Source organism: Paramacrobiotus metropolitanus, unplaced genomic scaffold (assembly GCF_019649055.1).
Source record: "Paramacrobiotus metropolitanus isolate TYO unplaced genomic scaffold, Prichtersi_v1.0 Parri_scaffold0000138, whole genome shotgun sequence".
Classification (NCBI taxonomy): domain Eukaryota; kingdom Metazoa; phylum Tardigrada; class Eutardigrada; order Parachela; family Macrobiotidae; genus Paramacrobiotus; species Paramacrobiotus metropolitanus.
Window position 1 is genome coordinate 16082 of NW_026570358.1, and position 17526 is coordinate 33607.

At 42.6% G+C, this 17526-nt stretch overlaps 3 protein-coding genes across 7 annotated transcripts; all 3 read left to right on the plus strand.

Moving 5' to 3' along the window:
* Positions 1–4540: 4540 nt before the first annotated feature.
* LOC129599116 (membrane metallo-endopeptidase-like 1) lies at positions 4541–8131 on the plus strand. Its single transcript, XM_055497256.1, has 8 exons — positions 4541–4707; positions 5100–5506; positions 5593–6081; positions 6140–6319; positions 6876–7044; positions 7216–7526; positions 7600–7701; positions 7843–8131. Exons 1-8 carry the CDS (start codon positions 4674–4676, stop codon positions 8017–8019), a joined length of 1869 nt encoding a protein of 622 aa, XP_055353231.1. The 5' UTR covers positions 4541–4673; the 3' UTR covers positions 8020–8131.
* Positions 8132–9543: 1412 nt separating this feature from the next.
* LOC129599111 (membrane metallo-endopeptidase-like 1) lies at positions 9544–13967 on the plus strand. Of its 3 annotated transcripts, XM_055497252.1 has the most exons (12): positions 9544–9682; positions 9776–9862; positions 9935–10096; positions 10161–10241; positions 10318–10724; positions 10831–11138; positions 11199–11319; positions 11395–11574; positions 11943–12111; positions 12279–12589; positions 12665–12766; positions 13649–13967. In XM_055497252.1, the coding sequence occupies exons 1-12, from the start codon at positions 9610–9612 to the stop codon at positions 13823–13825; spliced, it is 2178 nt and encodes a 725-aa protein (XP_055353227.1). In that variant the 5' UTR covers positions 9544–9609; the 3' UTR covers positions 13826–13967. The 3 variants fall into 3 exon arrangements, with proteins under 3 accessions (XP_055353227.1, XP_055353225.1, XP_055353226.1); XM_055497250.1 differs by having other exon boundaries at positions 10831–11319; XM_055497251.1 differs by having other exon boundaries at positions 9935–10090; positions 10831–11319.
* Positions 13968–14551: 584 nt separating this feature from the next.
* Positions 14552–16520, plus strand: LOC129599113 (membrane metallo-endopeptidase-like 1). 3 transcript variants are annotated; one of them, XM_055497254.1, is made up of 7 exons: positions 14552–14671; positions 14813–14824; positions 14921–15010; positions 15080–15241; positions 15311–15391; positions 15441–15850; positions 15921–16520. In XM_055497254.1, exons 1-6 carry the CDS (start codon positions 14590–14592, stop codon positions 15635–15637), a joined length of 624 nt encoding a protein of 207 aa, XP_055353229.1. In that variant the 5' UTR covers positions 14552–14589; the 3' UTR covers positions 15638–15850; positions 15921–16520. The 3 variants fall into 3 exon arrangements, 1 of the variants encoding a protein (XP_055353229.1); XR_008691877.1 differs by having other exon boundaries at positions 14613–14824; positions 14921–14979; positions 15311–15850; XR_008691878.1 differs by having other exon boundaries at positions 14613–14824; positions 14924–14979; positions 15311–15850.
* Positions 16521–17526: the final 1006 nt, after the last annotated feature.

Consider the following 17526-nt stretch of genomic DNA (forward strand, 5'->3'; position numbering starts at 1 on the left):
AAATTTACAAGCGTGGAAGTATTATGTTAATTAAGCGTTACTTTGATTTGTACTTGACCATCAATCGTTCGTGTGGGAATGCAATCAATCGGTATGTACTTAATTGGGTTTTTAGTGTATATGCACAATGTATTCGTATTTAATATAAGCCTTTATTTATGTAAGTAAGTATTTGTGCTCCTTTGTTAGCTCTGTTGCTGCGTAATTGTTAAAAGCAGCTTTTGGTTGGTTTTATTAAAGACAATTTTTAAATGCGAGGCAAGTACAGGTATATTTTGCGCTTGTTCATCCAGTTATATGGTGCAGTCTATCAGTCTTCTTCCAGTCAAACAACTCCGCAAATTGCACCCTGATAAAATTTGCTTAAACCAAGTAATCCCAGTTAAGCAGAACGACGCTGTTGTCGGCAAAGACTTTGACGCGCTTATCAGCACCATTCTTGGGGTCAAACCGAACACCGGCATGTTGGATCTTCAGATTCACTTCATCTTTCTTTCCAATAGCCGCCGTCAGCTTGTTGGATACATCGATGACCGCCACGATCTCCGCATAGCGATGCTGATAGGAGCGAGGGTGGAATCCGTTGATTTCGAAACCAAAGAAGACGGAGCTGTTCCTGGAGAAGCGCTGTTTGACCTTTTTAACGGCGTCCTCGATAGCGCGCGACATGGCTCCTTTGTCCGCTTGCATGTAATTGATGGGGAAGAAGCCGCTGTCGTAGTTGTCATCAGTGGTGCTATTTTCGTCGTTGGAGCATTTGATGCTGACCGGCTGGAAGTCGGGGTAGATATCAAATGCGCTAAAATTGCAGTAGTTATTCAATTTGGTCTCGGGAATCCCGGTCTCTTTAACGGCGCTGACAGTCCCGGCAAAAAGGCTGGCAACCACACAGGAAAAAACAACGACAATAGTGGACATGGTAAACAAGCAGTTATTACAGTAACGCAGTACAAACAGGACAGAATACAAAAACTCAGTAAAGAAAACTTACTAAGATTGCTGCTTTTATACCAGTGGAATGCTGAATGGAGCAAAGTTCATTCTTCTGTTCGAAGAAGACACACGGCTGAGTTTGCTGTTTGACATGTCTGATTGGCACTTGATAGTGCCCCTGGGCTCTAATAAAGGCAGATGTACTTGTCCGTGTCACCGGTTTATCAGGCGATTTCCGCGATTGAGACACTTGAAACGTCAGCAAAAAAAGTGGAGACGTACAAAACGATACAACGACTCCAGTGAAGTGAACTTGTCAATGAATCACTTGCAACCGATTTGGTTACCTCGTTTCTTAATGTACATACTTCAGACTTCAGAGAACTTGTTTTGAACGGATTCCCAGAACAATATGACGAAGAATCAACTGTGCTACGGCATGTTAGCGTGGGTTACATAGTGAGTTACACTTCCCTTTAGCGCTGCGCTGCTCATTAGTATTTTGCCGGTACCTTCGCATTATTTTAATTACCGGTAAACTCTTCAGCAACAGTAGCTGGAGATTGAGAATCATAGGTTGATTGACAGCAGGAGACTATAGATTCTTGCAGTGAACATGGCGACATGAAAATAGTAAATAGCTGCACAAACCCAGTGATCCAACTGACCAAAATAAATCCATACTATATCATAAAATCAAAAGGCTTCAACGAAGTAAAAACTTGATGCAAATACTTTCTGGCTTACTTAAGGGAGAATCAATGACAATTTACTCGAGGGTGTTCTATGATTTGGCGCTATATGCAACAGCGGAATGTAGGTAAGTACGCAAATTATGAAAGTGTCATCGTACATTTTATTTGTAACGACAACGTATACTTTACTTGTCACGCAGCTGTTCCCGCTGAACGTATTTGTTCAGATCTCCTATCACACTATGAAACGGTGACGAAAAGTTCTCTACATTACGTATACGAATGCAAGCATTTATGCATAAATATAATAATCTTTATGCATACTTTTGGAGATATGCAAATTCAGTACTTGGTTCGCTTTCCCTGCGATGCACACGCAGACAGACAGTAAAATAATAAAAAATGGCGGATAAACAAAAGTTGTGACTATCGACGCCGGCTGGTTGTAATCCGGATGTCCGGACATTGAAATGTTGTACATGATCGTATTATATGTCTGACAATTATATAATTAGGCAAGAGCCAACGATATTAATTATAGCCAAAATCTCGATGTAACGAGTCTGCCGAATGCGACGCAGCAACATACAGAAACCGAGACAAGCGGATGGCAATGAAGAGTTCCGGAAGAGGATTCATAAAAAGTAATGTATTAACATCCACAGTAAGGTATGCTGTGAAACAGTTTGAAATATATAATTTCGGCAGGGTGGAAAATTTGTATATTACAATGCCCGGTGTGGAAATACTAAGGACAAGCTGTGTCATCATGCACACCATATATAATGGTCTTTGACGAATTCAGCGTTTCTATTGCTTAGATTGCTAGCTGAGAGATTTTTGTAAATAATTAGTTAAGTCGTAATGCGAAAGCTGTTGGCCTCTCAAGCTGCTTTGACACAGTCGGAAAATGCATTGTTGCTCACGAAAAAATCTATCAGACTAAATGGCTCCAACAGCATTAAAGTTTCGTTAATTTTAAACGCAAAATAGTTGTACTGTATTATGGATTTGGGGTTACTGACGCCAGTTAACTTTATTTAGTTTAGTGAAGCAGTTTATATGCTGATGTAGTTTGCGGTTAATGAATGCCACTTTTGGCCAGTTTATCGCTTTAAGAAATCGACATGTCGAAGGTCTTTGTGAAGCCAAAACAATAAGTACGCCTCAGTACCTTAGTACCGTTGAAAAGTGATCAGTAGTAATTTTTACCTGACAGCGATCGTACAGATAACTTTAAGAAGCACGTTAAGCGATACGAGTACAAATATATCATGTATGTAAAGTGTATCGGTTAACGGACTAACTAAGAGCTCCAAACTTGTTGCCGGTTAATGCACCTAACCGATGAAAGACCAAAAAATGTTGCTTCATACCGGCGACCAGAAAACATATATTTAGTTATTACAAAAAAATTGAGAAAATGGGCATCAGGCCAGAATAATGTGAACGAATTCGTTTGTCTGGTTTTTAAGATCCCGTATTTTTTGCGATAGTCCCTGCCGACCACAGGTTGCTCAGACTGGACTTCCGACACTAGAGCTAAGGATCTCCTTCTCCGCTGCATGTTGGTCAGGATCATCGGAGCCTCAGTATTAGCAATACAAGTCAACGAGTGCACAAACTGCAGATTAATTTCTCGCATTAAACAGTATCACTCACTGCAGGCCTCCGAGGGCACACGTAAATGTTTGTCCATGAATGGTTTATGTATTTGTCTGACCATGAGTGCGCAAGCAGCAAGTTCGGACTGGCATCGGTGAAATTGTATAATTATACGGATCGGATAAGTCCAGAAATCATGCAGAAGCGTCTTGAAAAATATTTAAATTTAAAGCGGCAACAGTTATTCTGCAAACTCAGAGAGCAAATTCTGATGCGACAAGAGTGAATGAGTGGCGTTAGTTAAGAGTGGAGCCGGCACGCAAACGGATACTTAAAAATTTTAGCGAAGTGACACAGCTAGCGCTGATTTTGAGGCTCACGGTCAGTGATGTGCATGGAGATTTCACAGCGCATGCAGACATGACCAGCTGACGGCGCACCTTAACCTTATGCAAGCTTCTGTAATTTACTTGCTTGCCAAGGGCAAACCATTAGCAAAACAATAAATTGTGTTATAAATCAAACATGCCTGCTCAAAGTTATCGAAAATTTATTTTATGCAGCGGCTAACCAGTTATGGCATGCCTTGTCCATAAGTACATATTGATAGCTTGATACATACAACCAAGTGAATATTCTCAACGCGCCAGTCACCTTCCAGCGACGGCGCTGACACTACGGAAGAAATTAACCTAAACTACTCGCTGGAAAACTTATTGCCTAATTTCTGGCATCCTGGTTGGCGTTGTCTGGCTGTTGTTCGGGCGACCAGACCGTTATTTACTGGCTGCTGTAATATTCCATTATGGCTCGATTGCGTATCATTTTTGCTTCAACTATAGTTTTCTCTTGTCTGCTGTTTGCAGCGTCCGGTCAAGGTGAGCGAAATCATTTATGCATAAACAAAAATACTTAAAATACTTACAATAAAAAATACTTACATATATCCATATTTATTTAGTAGTTGGTTAATTTTTCTTGGTTTCTTTGTTTAAACAGATGCTGAAAATCAAACTGTACATGCAAACGGAAATCGCAGCGAATCGGTGTGCGATACACAAGCATGCAAAAGCGCTGGTAAACCACTGTAAATTATTGCGTAAGCACCAAACGGTAAACTTTTGCGGTTACCTTTTGCTCTTTGTTCGATTGGATTATAGCGAAGAAGATCTTGGAGCGAATAAACACCACAGCCGATCCATGTGACGATTTTTATCAGTATGCCTGTGGAAAATGGATATCAGATCATGAAATTTTTGATAATGAAACGCTTATCAATGATTTCTATTACTTAATGAAAAAGCTAGCACGAATCGGCCAAGGTATTTGATATTTCCTTTCTGCTTGTAGTGGTTCTTGTATCGAGGTTTGCGTAATATTACTGAATTCGCAGATTTACTGGATAACACCACAAAAGAACCGTTTCCGTCCGAAGTTACAATGAAACATTTGTACCGGCAGTGCAAAGACGATGGTATTTACGGCAGTTACACAACGCAAACACCCCAACCCAGAATTATGATATAATTTAATCGAACTTTTGCGTTATAACCTGGATATTACATATCAGAACGGAAGTAGTTACGAACACAAAACTTTTATACCATATGGATTATCAATTATTCGTTAATTTCATAATATGGATTTAGCGAATAATTAATAATCCATATATTATGTGATAATCCATATAGATAATATCGTTATCTAATCGGCTGCCCAGTACTTACCGTTGGTGCATTTTGTGATAGATTTCTAATTGTAAATCTTGATGTATTTTAATATAATAATTTAGAAACACTTTTTGACTTGGGGTATAGTTATACAATACGTACGAATAATTTACCAACACGAAGTCGGTGTTGCTAGACGAAATTGAGCGGCAAAGTGGTAAGCCGCTACTGGAATTCTTGAATAAACAGATGGGCGGATGGCCCATCCTTACTCCCAACTGGAATGCCTCCAATTTCGACATCTTCGACTCGCTAGTCAAGTTCTACTTCGCCGGCAGTCCACACTTTTTCGAGATCACTGTCGACCAGGACGTCGTTAATCCGTTGACCAATGTGATCTTTATTAAAGAACCAACGACCTTCGCCAGCGTAGACATATTGAGTAACCAGATCACAGGAAAACTGTACGTTGAAAGTTATTTACAACAATTATTCAACGTAACAACTTTACTGCTGCGAGAGAACAATCAGACTCATGTGGATGTCAACCAGTTGTCACCAAATCTCACGGATGTTGTCGCGACTGAAAAGTATCTCGCCATGGTGAGTTTTACGCAAAGGCAACTGATATGCAAAATAAATACCTGAATATCGAAATATCATCCAATGCTAATTGCTAAATATTGTAGGCTGGACTGTCCGCCATAGAGGCTCAGAACGACTCCATAAACCTGAACAAGATGACATTAGATGAATTTTCCAAACGAAATCAGTTCAACTCATCTATACTGAAGAACATAACGGAATATCTGAAGGCTTATTTCAAGGAAGCCAACATTACGGGCATCATCAACAATGATACTGTCGTGGTTGTGCCAAATTTATCATTTTGGTCCAAGCTAGACGCCAAATTCGCGGAGTTTGAGCAGCTGGGTGCGGAAGGAATGAAGCGCGCCGCTAACTATCTCGGCTGGAGAGGAATTCAACATGCGTTAAGATTTTTGTCCCGAGGTTACAGGCAAACCCGAGCAGAGTACGAGCAAAAGAGGACCGGTATGAAGGCCAAAAAGGAAACGCCACCTGGCGAGCGTTGTCTTTATGTCGTTGCGGAATCAATGCCTTTGACGATGGGAGCTCTCTTTGTGCGAGATATCATTCCTAAAGACCTTAAAGAAAAAGTACTATAAACCTCCATTAATTTCTTGCAATGTACAATAAGTTTTAATTTGACATTAGGCCACGCTTATGGTCAGCGACATTCAAACGGGTTTTAAAGAGCTACTGGACGCTGCCAGCTGGATGGACAACAACACACACGAAGCGGCACAAAAGAAATTGTCAGCGATGATTAACGAAGCCGCCTATCCGGACATTATGGTCAACAATATTTCCTTGATTGATTCGGAATACGCAAATGTAAAGTATTGTACATGCTCGATCAACAGCTGAGGGCGTAACGTAAGCGATGGTGAGAGCTACCTTGGCGGTAAGAACGACAGCCATTGGCCAGTGCATCCACTGCAGTTACTTAATGCAAATTGCAATGACTGATAGCTGATAGTATCGACTTTTGCCCAGCCACCGTCCACTAGTTGAATACATGTGTGTCACATTACAACACGTAACAACTGCTCCGTTACAAGGACAATAAACTTTCATTCATTCATTCCTTCATTAATTACATTATCACAATATGCATCACACATTTGTATCAGTACTACATGCTCGGGTTTGTTTGTAATTTTGTCGTTCCTCTCCCTTCCTCAGATGCATGATGAATGTAACGCGTAAACGACGTGATGCGGCGCGCGACATTGTACGCGCCGTTTGGGAGCTTGTGTAAACCGTAAATTTGTGTTTCCCACTCTAGACATATGCGTCCTCAATTGTTGATCAGGCTGGTATATAAGTATCCCCTCCTGAGAAAACCTTCAGAATAAGATGAGATAACGGTTATTCTAATTTTATGTAGATCGCCATTCAAAGCAGTTATGCAGCATCCATGATGGAGATAGCCAAAAATCAGATTGTTCGCAGCCTGAAGCGTATATTGAAAGCAAATGTACGCTATGACCCGGTCAAGGACACCGGCGATATCACCGAAGTGAACGCGTTTTATAATCCGAATATGAATGGTTTAAGTACGTAGCGTGCAGGTATTTAGGGAGCTTATCGAACTGCCATACCAAAGCACCTGTCCAGAGTTAATAGTTCATGATATTTTATTGCCTAAGCGGCTAAGCCTAACTGCAGATGCAAACAGTCTGTATGTAGTCTCTGTAACTGTGTCTTTAAACGCATTTTGGTTGTAGTTATAAATGCAGCCGTTTTGCAACCGCCTTTCTATGATCCAGAAAGCCCGGAGTATTACAATTATGGCGGCATAGGTGTGGTAATTGGCCATGAAACAACGCACGGATTTGACAGCACCGGAGCGAACTACGACGATCAAGGGGCGCGGCGGTCATGGTGGACGGACAGTACGAAAGAAGCGTACGACATCCGCACAAAGGGCATGACAGCGCAGTACGATAATTATACCACGGCGGTTGGACGGATGAATGGGCAACTGACACTAGGAGAAAACATTGCTGACAACGGCGGTACGAGGGCAGCGTACAAGGTCAGCCGCCCCTCAATTTGAATGTCTTATATCAGAATAGAGATTAAAGCTTGTATGTTGCACTGAATGGCAGGGTTACCTTCGACACCTAAGCAGGCTAACGAAGCCTGAAGCCGTTGCCGCTGATTTGGCTCGCTACACTCCACAGCAGTTGTTCTTCCTCTCGTTTGGACAGGTATTTCGAGTTTCAAATTCCGGACATGTCACATGAGTATCTTATTCAGCCTAATGTTGTATCGTCTTAATTTTTTGGGACTTTTTAAAGTATAAATTAATGTACTTGATAGTTGACACTTGTAATCTAGTTATGTCATAGGTTTGGTGCGAAAAGGCCAGACCAGAGTCATCTCGCATCAAGCTCCTCAGAGATGTGCACTCACCGGCAGAATGGAGAGTCAACGGAGTCGTCTCCAACATGGAGGAGTTTTCGGAAGCATTCAACTGCTCAGTCGGTGCTAGAATGAATCCTCGCAATAAGCAGACCGTTTGGTAATACCCGATCTGAAATTAGTGGATAAAACCGTTCACGGTAGCAACATCGAATTTTAAACTGACTTATCAAACGGCTTGAGCATAGATGTTGTGACGCGCAACACAGCAAGTGTGCAGCAAAATGTTACGTTGAACTTTGTTTCCGATGTAGTCTTTAGTTAGAGCTTCCCCCTTAATGTTGATGCTTGCGATTGTATTGATTCAGCTGCTGTGCTTGCAAATTGGAGTTCAAATAATAAATCTCTCAGTAAAATATCATTGGAAGAGCAATGGATGGAATTACGGTTTGTCCGCGTTCACCTTTGGTGACACAATCATTATGATTGGCAAATCGCCCCTCTTAGATTAATAAACATGTAGAAAGCATTGCAGTTGCGCATGCAGAGTAACGAAGCAGAAAAGTAGCGGCAGAATGGGAATATCCACTGTTGATTTCGGGTCCACAAGAAATGGACAAGGACAATCAGAGACCGCTAGACCACTCAGAACAACAGCTTTAAGATCTTTGACTCTTTAATTACCAGTGACTGTCTGGTTGCACTACGAGTATACGGCGGCCGGGAAATCCCTAGAACCATCCACGGCATTATCATAGTTTCCGGAAACCTCCGACTCTGACAGTACAGGTGCAACAACTCCGGTCTACTACAGAATTTTTAGATAGAATTAGCAAAGCTAATTCCGGTTAACGCAGCGGAGGTGATGGCAATGCCGGACGACTTGACTGGCCAGTGTCTAGCCGAGAAGAGCCATTAGGGTGCATACGTTGGGATGTACATCCCGATACTGTAGAAGCAATGCATCGTTGATGGTGGATGTGGCATAGCAATTGTGCATCTGCGTTTTAGTAAATGTCAGTTGCGGTTGTGTTAAAGCAAAATTGCTTTACATGTAAGAAGTCGTTCTTCCCACTGACCCCCCTCTTTTGCGAGGAGATGAGGGTTGTCTTTGAAAGGACGACAGGGCCGGTAACCCTTGTCCCGGTGATAGTGCCTACACCCAATGCCCGAATGAAGTTAAATCGTTACGCGTTTGTACCTGTTGCCGCCGTATACGTAGTCCGCGTTAATTTACAGATAACATTTGACTAGAGGTCTGCAGTGGTGGTCTGAACATTTTACTTAACCGGAAAAGCCGTTTTAACGCTATTGCAGCATTTGGTTGAATTTTGATTCGATACCTGTAAATGCCTGGCGTTAATGGAAAGAGGAGCTGGTAAACCAAACGGATAATTAATTTTACTGAAATTGCACCGCTGGCGCAAGTTATTCTGATGATCGATATTATTTTTGTTGTACTGCTCACATGCTCATATGCAGACAAAACGCGCTGTATATTTTGCAGAGTCTAACCAGTTATGACTTGTCCATGTTGCCAGCTTAATGCTGTCAAGTAATGATGTTCAATGCGCCAATCACCTTCCAGCGACGGCGCTGACACAAACGGAAAACGAAAACGTAGACTACCTACGGTGCTACACTATGAAAAACGTATTGCATGTAAATAATTTCTAGCATCGTGGTGATGTCGATGCTGTCTACCTAATGTTCCCGCTACCAGACCGGTATCTACTGCGTTGTGATATCCCATCATGCTTCGATTGCGTATTATGTCTTCAACGGCCACAATTTTCTGTTCTCTGCTGTTTTCACCGTCCACCATAGGTAAGCCAATTAGTGCGCTACACCCTCAATAAAAATATCAATGGAAAATGATAAAAATTAATTAGTGGATTAATTTTTGCTTGGTTTAAGTAGATGCTGGAAATCGAACTGAACAGGCAAACGGAAATCGTAACGAATCGACCAATTCAGTGTGCGATACACAAGCATGCAAAAACGCTGGTAAACGGCTACTGTATAGTTACGAGTATATACCGCAAACTTTGCAGTGTCGCCTTACTGTCTGGATTGCAGCGAAGAAGATCTTGGAGCGTATCAACACCTCAACCGATCCATGTGACGACTTCTATCAACACGCCTGCGGAAAATGGATACAGAATCATGAGATTCTCGACAATGAAACTCTCGTCGATGAATTTTATTATTTACAGAAAAAACTGGAGAAAATCGGTCAAAGTATGTCCTTTTTTGCGTTTTCTAGCTCTTTAAACAGTTCACCGGAATATTCTCAAAATCGCAGGTTTGCTGGATAACGTCACAAAAGACCCGTTTCCGTCGGAAGTCAAAATAAAACACTTGTACCGGCAGTGCAAAGACGAAGGTACTTGCAATTGTAATAAGTTACAAAAAGGCACAAAATGAAATTCATATTTGTAATTCTGTTTCGGTTACGCTAGATCATATTGAGCGGCAAAGTGGTACGCCGGTGCTTGATTTCCTGAATAAGCACATGGGCGGTTGGCCCGTTCTTACTGATGAGTGGAACGCTTCCAATTTCGATATCTTCAACGCATTAGTTAACGTTCACTTCGCTGGCAGTTCCCCCTTTTTCGAAATTATCGTTGACTATGATGTCGTCAGTCCGTTGACCAACGTGATTTATATTACCGAACCGGCGACCTTCGCCGGTGTAGACATATTGAACAACGAAATCACAGGAAAACTGCACATCGAAAGTTATTTACAACAACTGATGAACGTAACAACTTTACTTCTGCAAGAGACAAACAAGTCACATGTGGATGTTAATCAGTTGTCACCCAATCTCACGGATATTGTCGCGACTGAAAAGTATCTCGCCATGGTGAGTTTTACGCAAAGGCAACTGATATGCAAACTGCAAAATGCCAATACCACTTTAATATTATGTTAGTGCTGCATGATTGTTAATGTTAATAATATTGTTGTAGGCCGGACTATCCGCCATGGATGCTCAAAATGACTCCATATATCTGAACAAGATGACACTAAGTGAATTTTACCAGCGAAACCAATTCAACTCTTCCTTGATGAAGAACATGACGGAATACATGCAGGCTTACTTCAAGGAAGCCAACATTACGGGCATCATCCACAATGATACTGTCGTGGTTGTGCCAAATTTGTCATTGTGGTCCAAGCTGGACGCCAAATTTGCGGAGTTCGAGCAGCAAGGCGCGGAAGGAATGAAGCGCGTGGCTAATTATATTGGTTGGAGAGGCATACAGCATGCACTGAGGTACTTGTCCCTTAATTATAGAAGAACCCAAGCAGAGTACGAACAGAAGACCACCGGTAGAAAAGTTAAAGAGGAACCGCCAGCTGGCGAGCGTTGTCTCGATATCGCTACGGAATCTATGCCTTTGACGATGGGGGCACTCTTTGTTCGAGATACCGTTCCTAAAGACCTTAAAGAAAAAGTACTGCAACTTTCCATCCACGTAATATGCACAGTACTGCACTTACATTTTAAAGTGCTGCCATTGTTGTTGCAGGCCACTTTGATGGTCAACGACATTCAAATGGGATTCAAGGAGCTCCTGGACGCTGCCAGCTGGATGGACAACGCCACACATAATGCAGCACAAAAGAAACTGTCAGCTATGATTAACGAAGCCGCCTACCCAGACATTATGGTCAACAATATCTCGTTGATTGATTCGAAATACGCAAATGTAAAGTATTACAGAAGCTCGATTAGCAGTTGAGGATGTCAGGGAATAGGTAATGCAAACTGAGCGCGTTCAAGGGACTAAGCTAAGAACAATGGTCACTACACCACAAGTAATTTGCAATACTATGCACTGTCAATGTTCGTCTTCTACCACCCATGACAATGCGTAACGCATTGCGTTACGCATATGACGTATAAACAGAGTGGCGCCGCGCCGTGGTAATTAAACCGTAAATGCTGGCGTAAACCAGGAGTATGTATTTTGTGCCCGAGCCCGCACTGTCCTCAATTGTTGCTCGGGCTGGTGCATTTGTACTACAACATATCAGTAACCGAGCGAAATGTGAGTTTTATAAGAGTTTATTCTAGATCGCCATTCAAAAGAGTTACGCAGCGTCCATGATGGAGATTGCCAAAAATCTGATTGTTCGCAATCTGAAGCTAACCTTGAAAGCAAACTTGCGTTATGACCCGGTCAAGGACACCGGTGATATCACAGAAGTGAATACATTTTACAGTTCGAACATGAATGGTTTAAGTAAGTGGCGTGTAGCAGTTTAGTGAGCTTATTTAACCGGCTTAAAATTATTAATAATATTTCATGGCTTTCGTCTTTAAATTATGAATAATAATTATTTCATGGCTTTCTGTCGCCGATTTGAACATACTACGTATGAGTGCCGTTAAATACTCTCCGGTTGGTAGTTATTAATGCTGCGATTTTGCAACCACCGTTCTACGACCCAGAAAGCCCAGAGTACTACAATTACGGGGGCATCGGTGTGCTTATTGGCCATGAAACAACGCACGGCTTTGACAACACCGGAGGGAACTACGACGATCAAGGCGTGCGACGGTCATGGTGGACGAACAGTACGAAGGCGGCGTATGACATTCGCACAAAGGGACTGGCGGCACAGTACGATAATTACACCACGGCGGTCGGACGGATGAATGGGCAGCTGACACTAGCGAAGAATATCGCTGACAACGGTGGCACCAGAGCAGCATACAAAGTCAGGCGCTGCTCAGTGATAGTGAATTTATTAATGATATTCAATAATTGTGCATTCAGTTATAATGAATTGCAGGGATACCTTCGACACTTAAGCAGGTTAAGAAAGCCGGAACCTGTTGCCGCCGAATTGGCTCATTACTCTCCGAAACAGCTGTTTTTCTTGTCGCTTGCTCAGGTACGGTAAGTCATTAGCACTCAGCCACTTCGCTACCGGTAGCGTATTCACGTGCCCGAGGCATATTAGGCTCTGTTCTAACCACGGTTGGCGTAGCGCGCAATTCTTTAAAGGTATCGGTCGCGCTAGTACGCGACCAGTTGGCAGTTGCGTTTCAGGTATAGAATTATGGCTGAGCAATAATTATTTGAATATGTACAGCCGTACAGGGTACATAATTTGAATAATTACGGTAAAAGGATAGACATCCTAAAATAAAGAGGTATTGGCCGCGCTGCGCGGAACCAGTTAAATATACTGACAGCAGGGTTAAAAGCTGTAAAAAACACAGAAAGAAGTTTAAAATGAAATATTACCTACAAAATATTAACATATAATAATATTAACTACAAAATATTAAATGAATTTATCTACATATCTACATGCATTTATCTACATGAATTTATCTACATATTGCTAAGCACTATCCATAAAGCATAGCAAAATTGTGGTGGTAAGATTATTATGTGTGACAATATGTTATGCGTGACATTTCTGCAACTTTGTAAAATATCTCAACTGTCACAACAGTAAATTTTAAAATTTTTTCTGCATCTCAGGCTAATCAAACTATTTTAAAACCATTCAAGGCAACTTATCATTAGACATCAAACCTAGTATTTTAAAAACTTTAATGACTTCAAACGCTGAATCTGTTATGAGTTGATTTTTCTGAAAGAAGACGTAGCGACTTCTGCAGGTGTGACTAAGTACTTCCGCTTCGTGTATTCTGAAGCCGGACAAACCTTATATATTACTGAATTAGTGTTACTTTGCCGTATTTCATTATTTTACTTGTCTATCTTCCATAAAGATGCACCTTGTGTATCGATTTTTGCATAGGTGTGGTGCGAAAAGGCCAGACCAGAGGCAAAGCGTATCAACCTCCTGACTGATGAGCACTCACCGGCAGAATGGAGAGTCAACGGCGTGGTCTCCAACATGGTGGAGTTTTCGGAAGCGTTCAACTGCTCAGTCGGTGCTAGGATGAATCCTCGCGACAAGCAGACTGTTTGGTAGTATCGGGCACGAGATTAATGGTTATTAATCGATCACGGTTGCACGTGGAACATCCATTTGATTAATACTGAGCAGTTTGAGCGGTTACGTTATGACGCGCGATAGCAAGTGTGCAGCAAAATTTTACGTCAAGTTTCTTTTCCGATGGAGTGTTTAAAGTTTTAAGTTTTATTTGGCATTGCCATTATCTGGCATCGCGGGTACCGAATAACTCTGAGAAATATAAGAACTAAGGCCACCTACATCCTTACTATTAAAAGAAGAACTACCCATGGGAAGATCAATAAAAGCTATCTTAACTCGCAGCAGCAACCAACAGATTCTACATATTAATTGGCGACTGAGAAAGTCAAATCAGGCCTAAATAATCAAACATTTAATGCACTCGCAGGATTTGCAATATCTCAGGTTTTATACCTGCACTACCGATACAATCATACAAGTACAAATACCTGCAGGTTGCAGCTTACTCAATGTTGATTTTCAGCGTCTTAATTTTTCAATTATATTAGTTTTTTCGAAGTTTGATAGCACACATGCTGACAAAAAGCACGAACAGTGTATGACTGATGGTGCAACTCACCTTATGCAAAAGTTCTGTTAACTGGTTTGCTTAGCTAAAGGCAAATCATTAGGCGATGATTGAATTGTGCAACAGATTAAATTGTGTCAGCTCAAAGTCTCTGCAAATTAATTTTATCCAGCGGCTAACCAGTTATTACTTGTCCATATTGTAGCTTAGTACTGTCAATTAATCTTGCTCAATGCGCCGATCACCTTCTAGCTACGGCGCAGACACACGCGGACGAGGAAGACTGAGACTGCTCTCTGAAAAACTTATTGCAGGTGAATCATTTCTAGAATTTCGGTGATGCTGTCTGCCTGTTGTCTACCTGACCGTTGTTTATCTTTTGTGATATCCTATCATGCTTCGATGGCGTATTGTTTTTGCATCGGCCACAATTTTCTGTTTTCCGCTGTTTTCAGCGTCCGCCGAAGGTAAGCTGCAATTTATACGCTAACCATAAAATAAAAATACCCATGAATAGTCATCAAAATTAATCAGTAGGCCGTTTAATTTTTGCTTGGTTTCAGCAGATGCAGGAAATGCAACTGAACAGGGAAACGGAAATCGTACCGAATCGACCAATTCGGTGTGTGATACACAAGCTTGCAAAAACGCTGGTTAGCCGTTATAATTATTTTCCGCAAGCTTTGCGTTTACACATGATTGTCTCTTTGTCTGGATTGCAGCAAAGAAGATCCTGGAGCGTATTAACACCACAGCCGACCCGTGTGATGACTTCTATCAACACGCCTGCGGAAATTGGATGCAGAATCACGAGATTCTCGACAATGAGACCCTCGTCGATGAATTTTACTATTTACAGAAAAAACTGGAGAAAATCGGTCAAAGTAAATATGTCCTTTTTTTGCGTTTTCTAGCACTTTAAACAGTTCACCGGAATATTCTCAAAATCGCAGATTTGCTGGATAACGTCACAAAAGACCCGTTTCCGTCGGAAGTCAAAATGAAACACTTGTACCGGCAGTGCAAAGACGAAGGTAGTAAATTACTTACCAAACGCATAAATGTGATCTCGTGTTTCACTAGACCAAATTGAGCGGCAAAGTGGCAAGCCGCTGATCGGTTTCCTGGACAAATACAGTACATGGGCGGATGGCCAATTCTCACTCCCAACTGGAATGGTTCCAGTTTCGACATCTTTAACGCGCTCGTCAAATTTCACTTCGCCGGCAGCGCGCACTTTTTCGAAATTCTCGTTTACAAGGATGTCGTCAATCCGTTGACCAACGAGATCGTCCTTGCCGAACCGACGACCTTCGCCACTGTCGACTTATTGGCGAATGAAATCACGGGAAAATTATATTGAGAGTTATTTACAACTACTGTTGAACGTAACATCTTTACTGCTGCGAGAGACGAAGCAGACGAGTGTGGATGTCAACCAATTGTCACCGAATCTCACGGATATTGTCGCGACTGAAAAGTATTTTGCCATGGTAAAGTTTTGTGGAAAAAAATAATTCCAGTACCGAATTATTATTGTAATGTTGTTGCTAATAATTGCAGGCTGGACTGTCCGCAGTAGATTCTCAGAACGATACCATATTTCTGAACAAAATGACGCTACGTGAATTTGCCCAACGATACCAGTTCAACTCTTCCTTAATGAAGAATATGACGGAATATCTGAAGGCTTATTTCAATGAAGCCAACATTGCGGGTGTCATCCACAACGATACTGTCGTGGTTGTACCAAATTTGTCATTTTGGGCCATGCTGGACGCCAAATTCGCGGAGTTTGAAAAACAGGGCGCGGAAGGGATGAAACGCGCGGCCAATTATATCGGCTGGAGAGGCATACAACATGCGCTGAAATATTTGTCCCTTGATTACAGAAGAACCCAAGCTGAGTTTGAACAGAAGTCCACGGGTAGAAAAGCTAAAGAGGAACCACCAGCTGGCGAGCGTTGTCTCCGTGTCATTCGGAATCTATGCCTCTGACGATGGGCGCAATCTTCGTTCGGGATATCGTTCCGAAACTTCTTAAACAAAAAGTATTGCTAATTTTCGTCTATGTATACATTATGCAGTTAGATTTTGTGACAGCAGGCGAACAAAGGCTCACGATAGTGAGAGAAGGCTTTATTGTGATAGCAATAAAGTACAGAAAACCCAAACACAAAGGCTCGATGTGAGCTGTAGAGTAGAAATCATCGAATGTCAGCTAGTGAATGAAAATGAACGGCACATCGAGCCGTAACATGGGAAAAAGCCTAATGCGGCACTGGGCAGATCCAACGCGAGCGAACGAACGCTGATAGGCCGAGATGTGGAAAGGAGGCGTGGCTCCGCCTACATCGAGGCCGATGATTGGCCGAGACGAAAGGCTGGGCGGAAAGCTGCCTGAGTCGAGGCCGATCTAGCGCTCGACAGCGAGTGCGACTCGGTGTGAGTCAACACACCGGAAGCGGGACTGTCGCTGGCTGCCTACTCGTAGGCTGCCATAGCGACTGGCCCAACATGCCTCTGGGCGGGAGTCCAAGCCCCTGCGAAGGACCGGCCTCGTACCGCTCCAGTGCCCGCTCCGCACACGACCCTATTGGGGTCGGTGGCTGCGCCTCGGGGGTGTCCGATGACGAAGGTCTCTCGGTGCCGCGTTCTCCTCCGGACCCGTGGTGGCGATACAACTCACGGCCGAAATCCGAAGGTCGGTCGGTGGTGTTGTTGGACCGGTGTAGGCATCTGTTGGTCGTATCCGTAACGGCGAAAAGTAAAAAAAAATAAAGTATTATTCCATCTCTCTCTCTAGTAAAATAACATCACAATTCCTGGTGAGCAGGTTGGTGAAAAGATCGATAAAATTGAGAACATCATTTCGAGATTAGAAAAAGTAAACTCAAAGTCTTTGGTCCGGGGCTTTTGGTCCGGGTGCTCATTCCGACTAGAGCTGATCCGCTCACGGGGGCTCCAGTCCACAGGATATCCGGCCATCTAGGTCCGAGGCATCGGTTCTCGGGATACCCAGTGGTACCGGTTCACTTCACCGAGGGTCGGAGGTTCGACCCTCGAGGGTCAAAGGTTCGACCCTATCAGCTTCGGGTAAAGGGTATGAATCTCCGTTGTCGGGTGTGAAACGGGCGTGAAACACACTTTCCGACCGGGATCCTCCGGT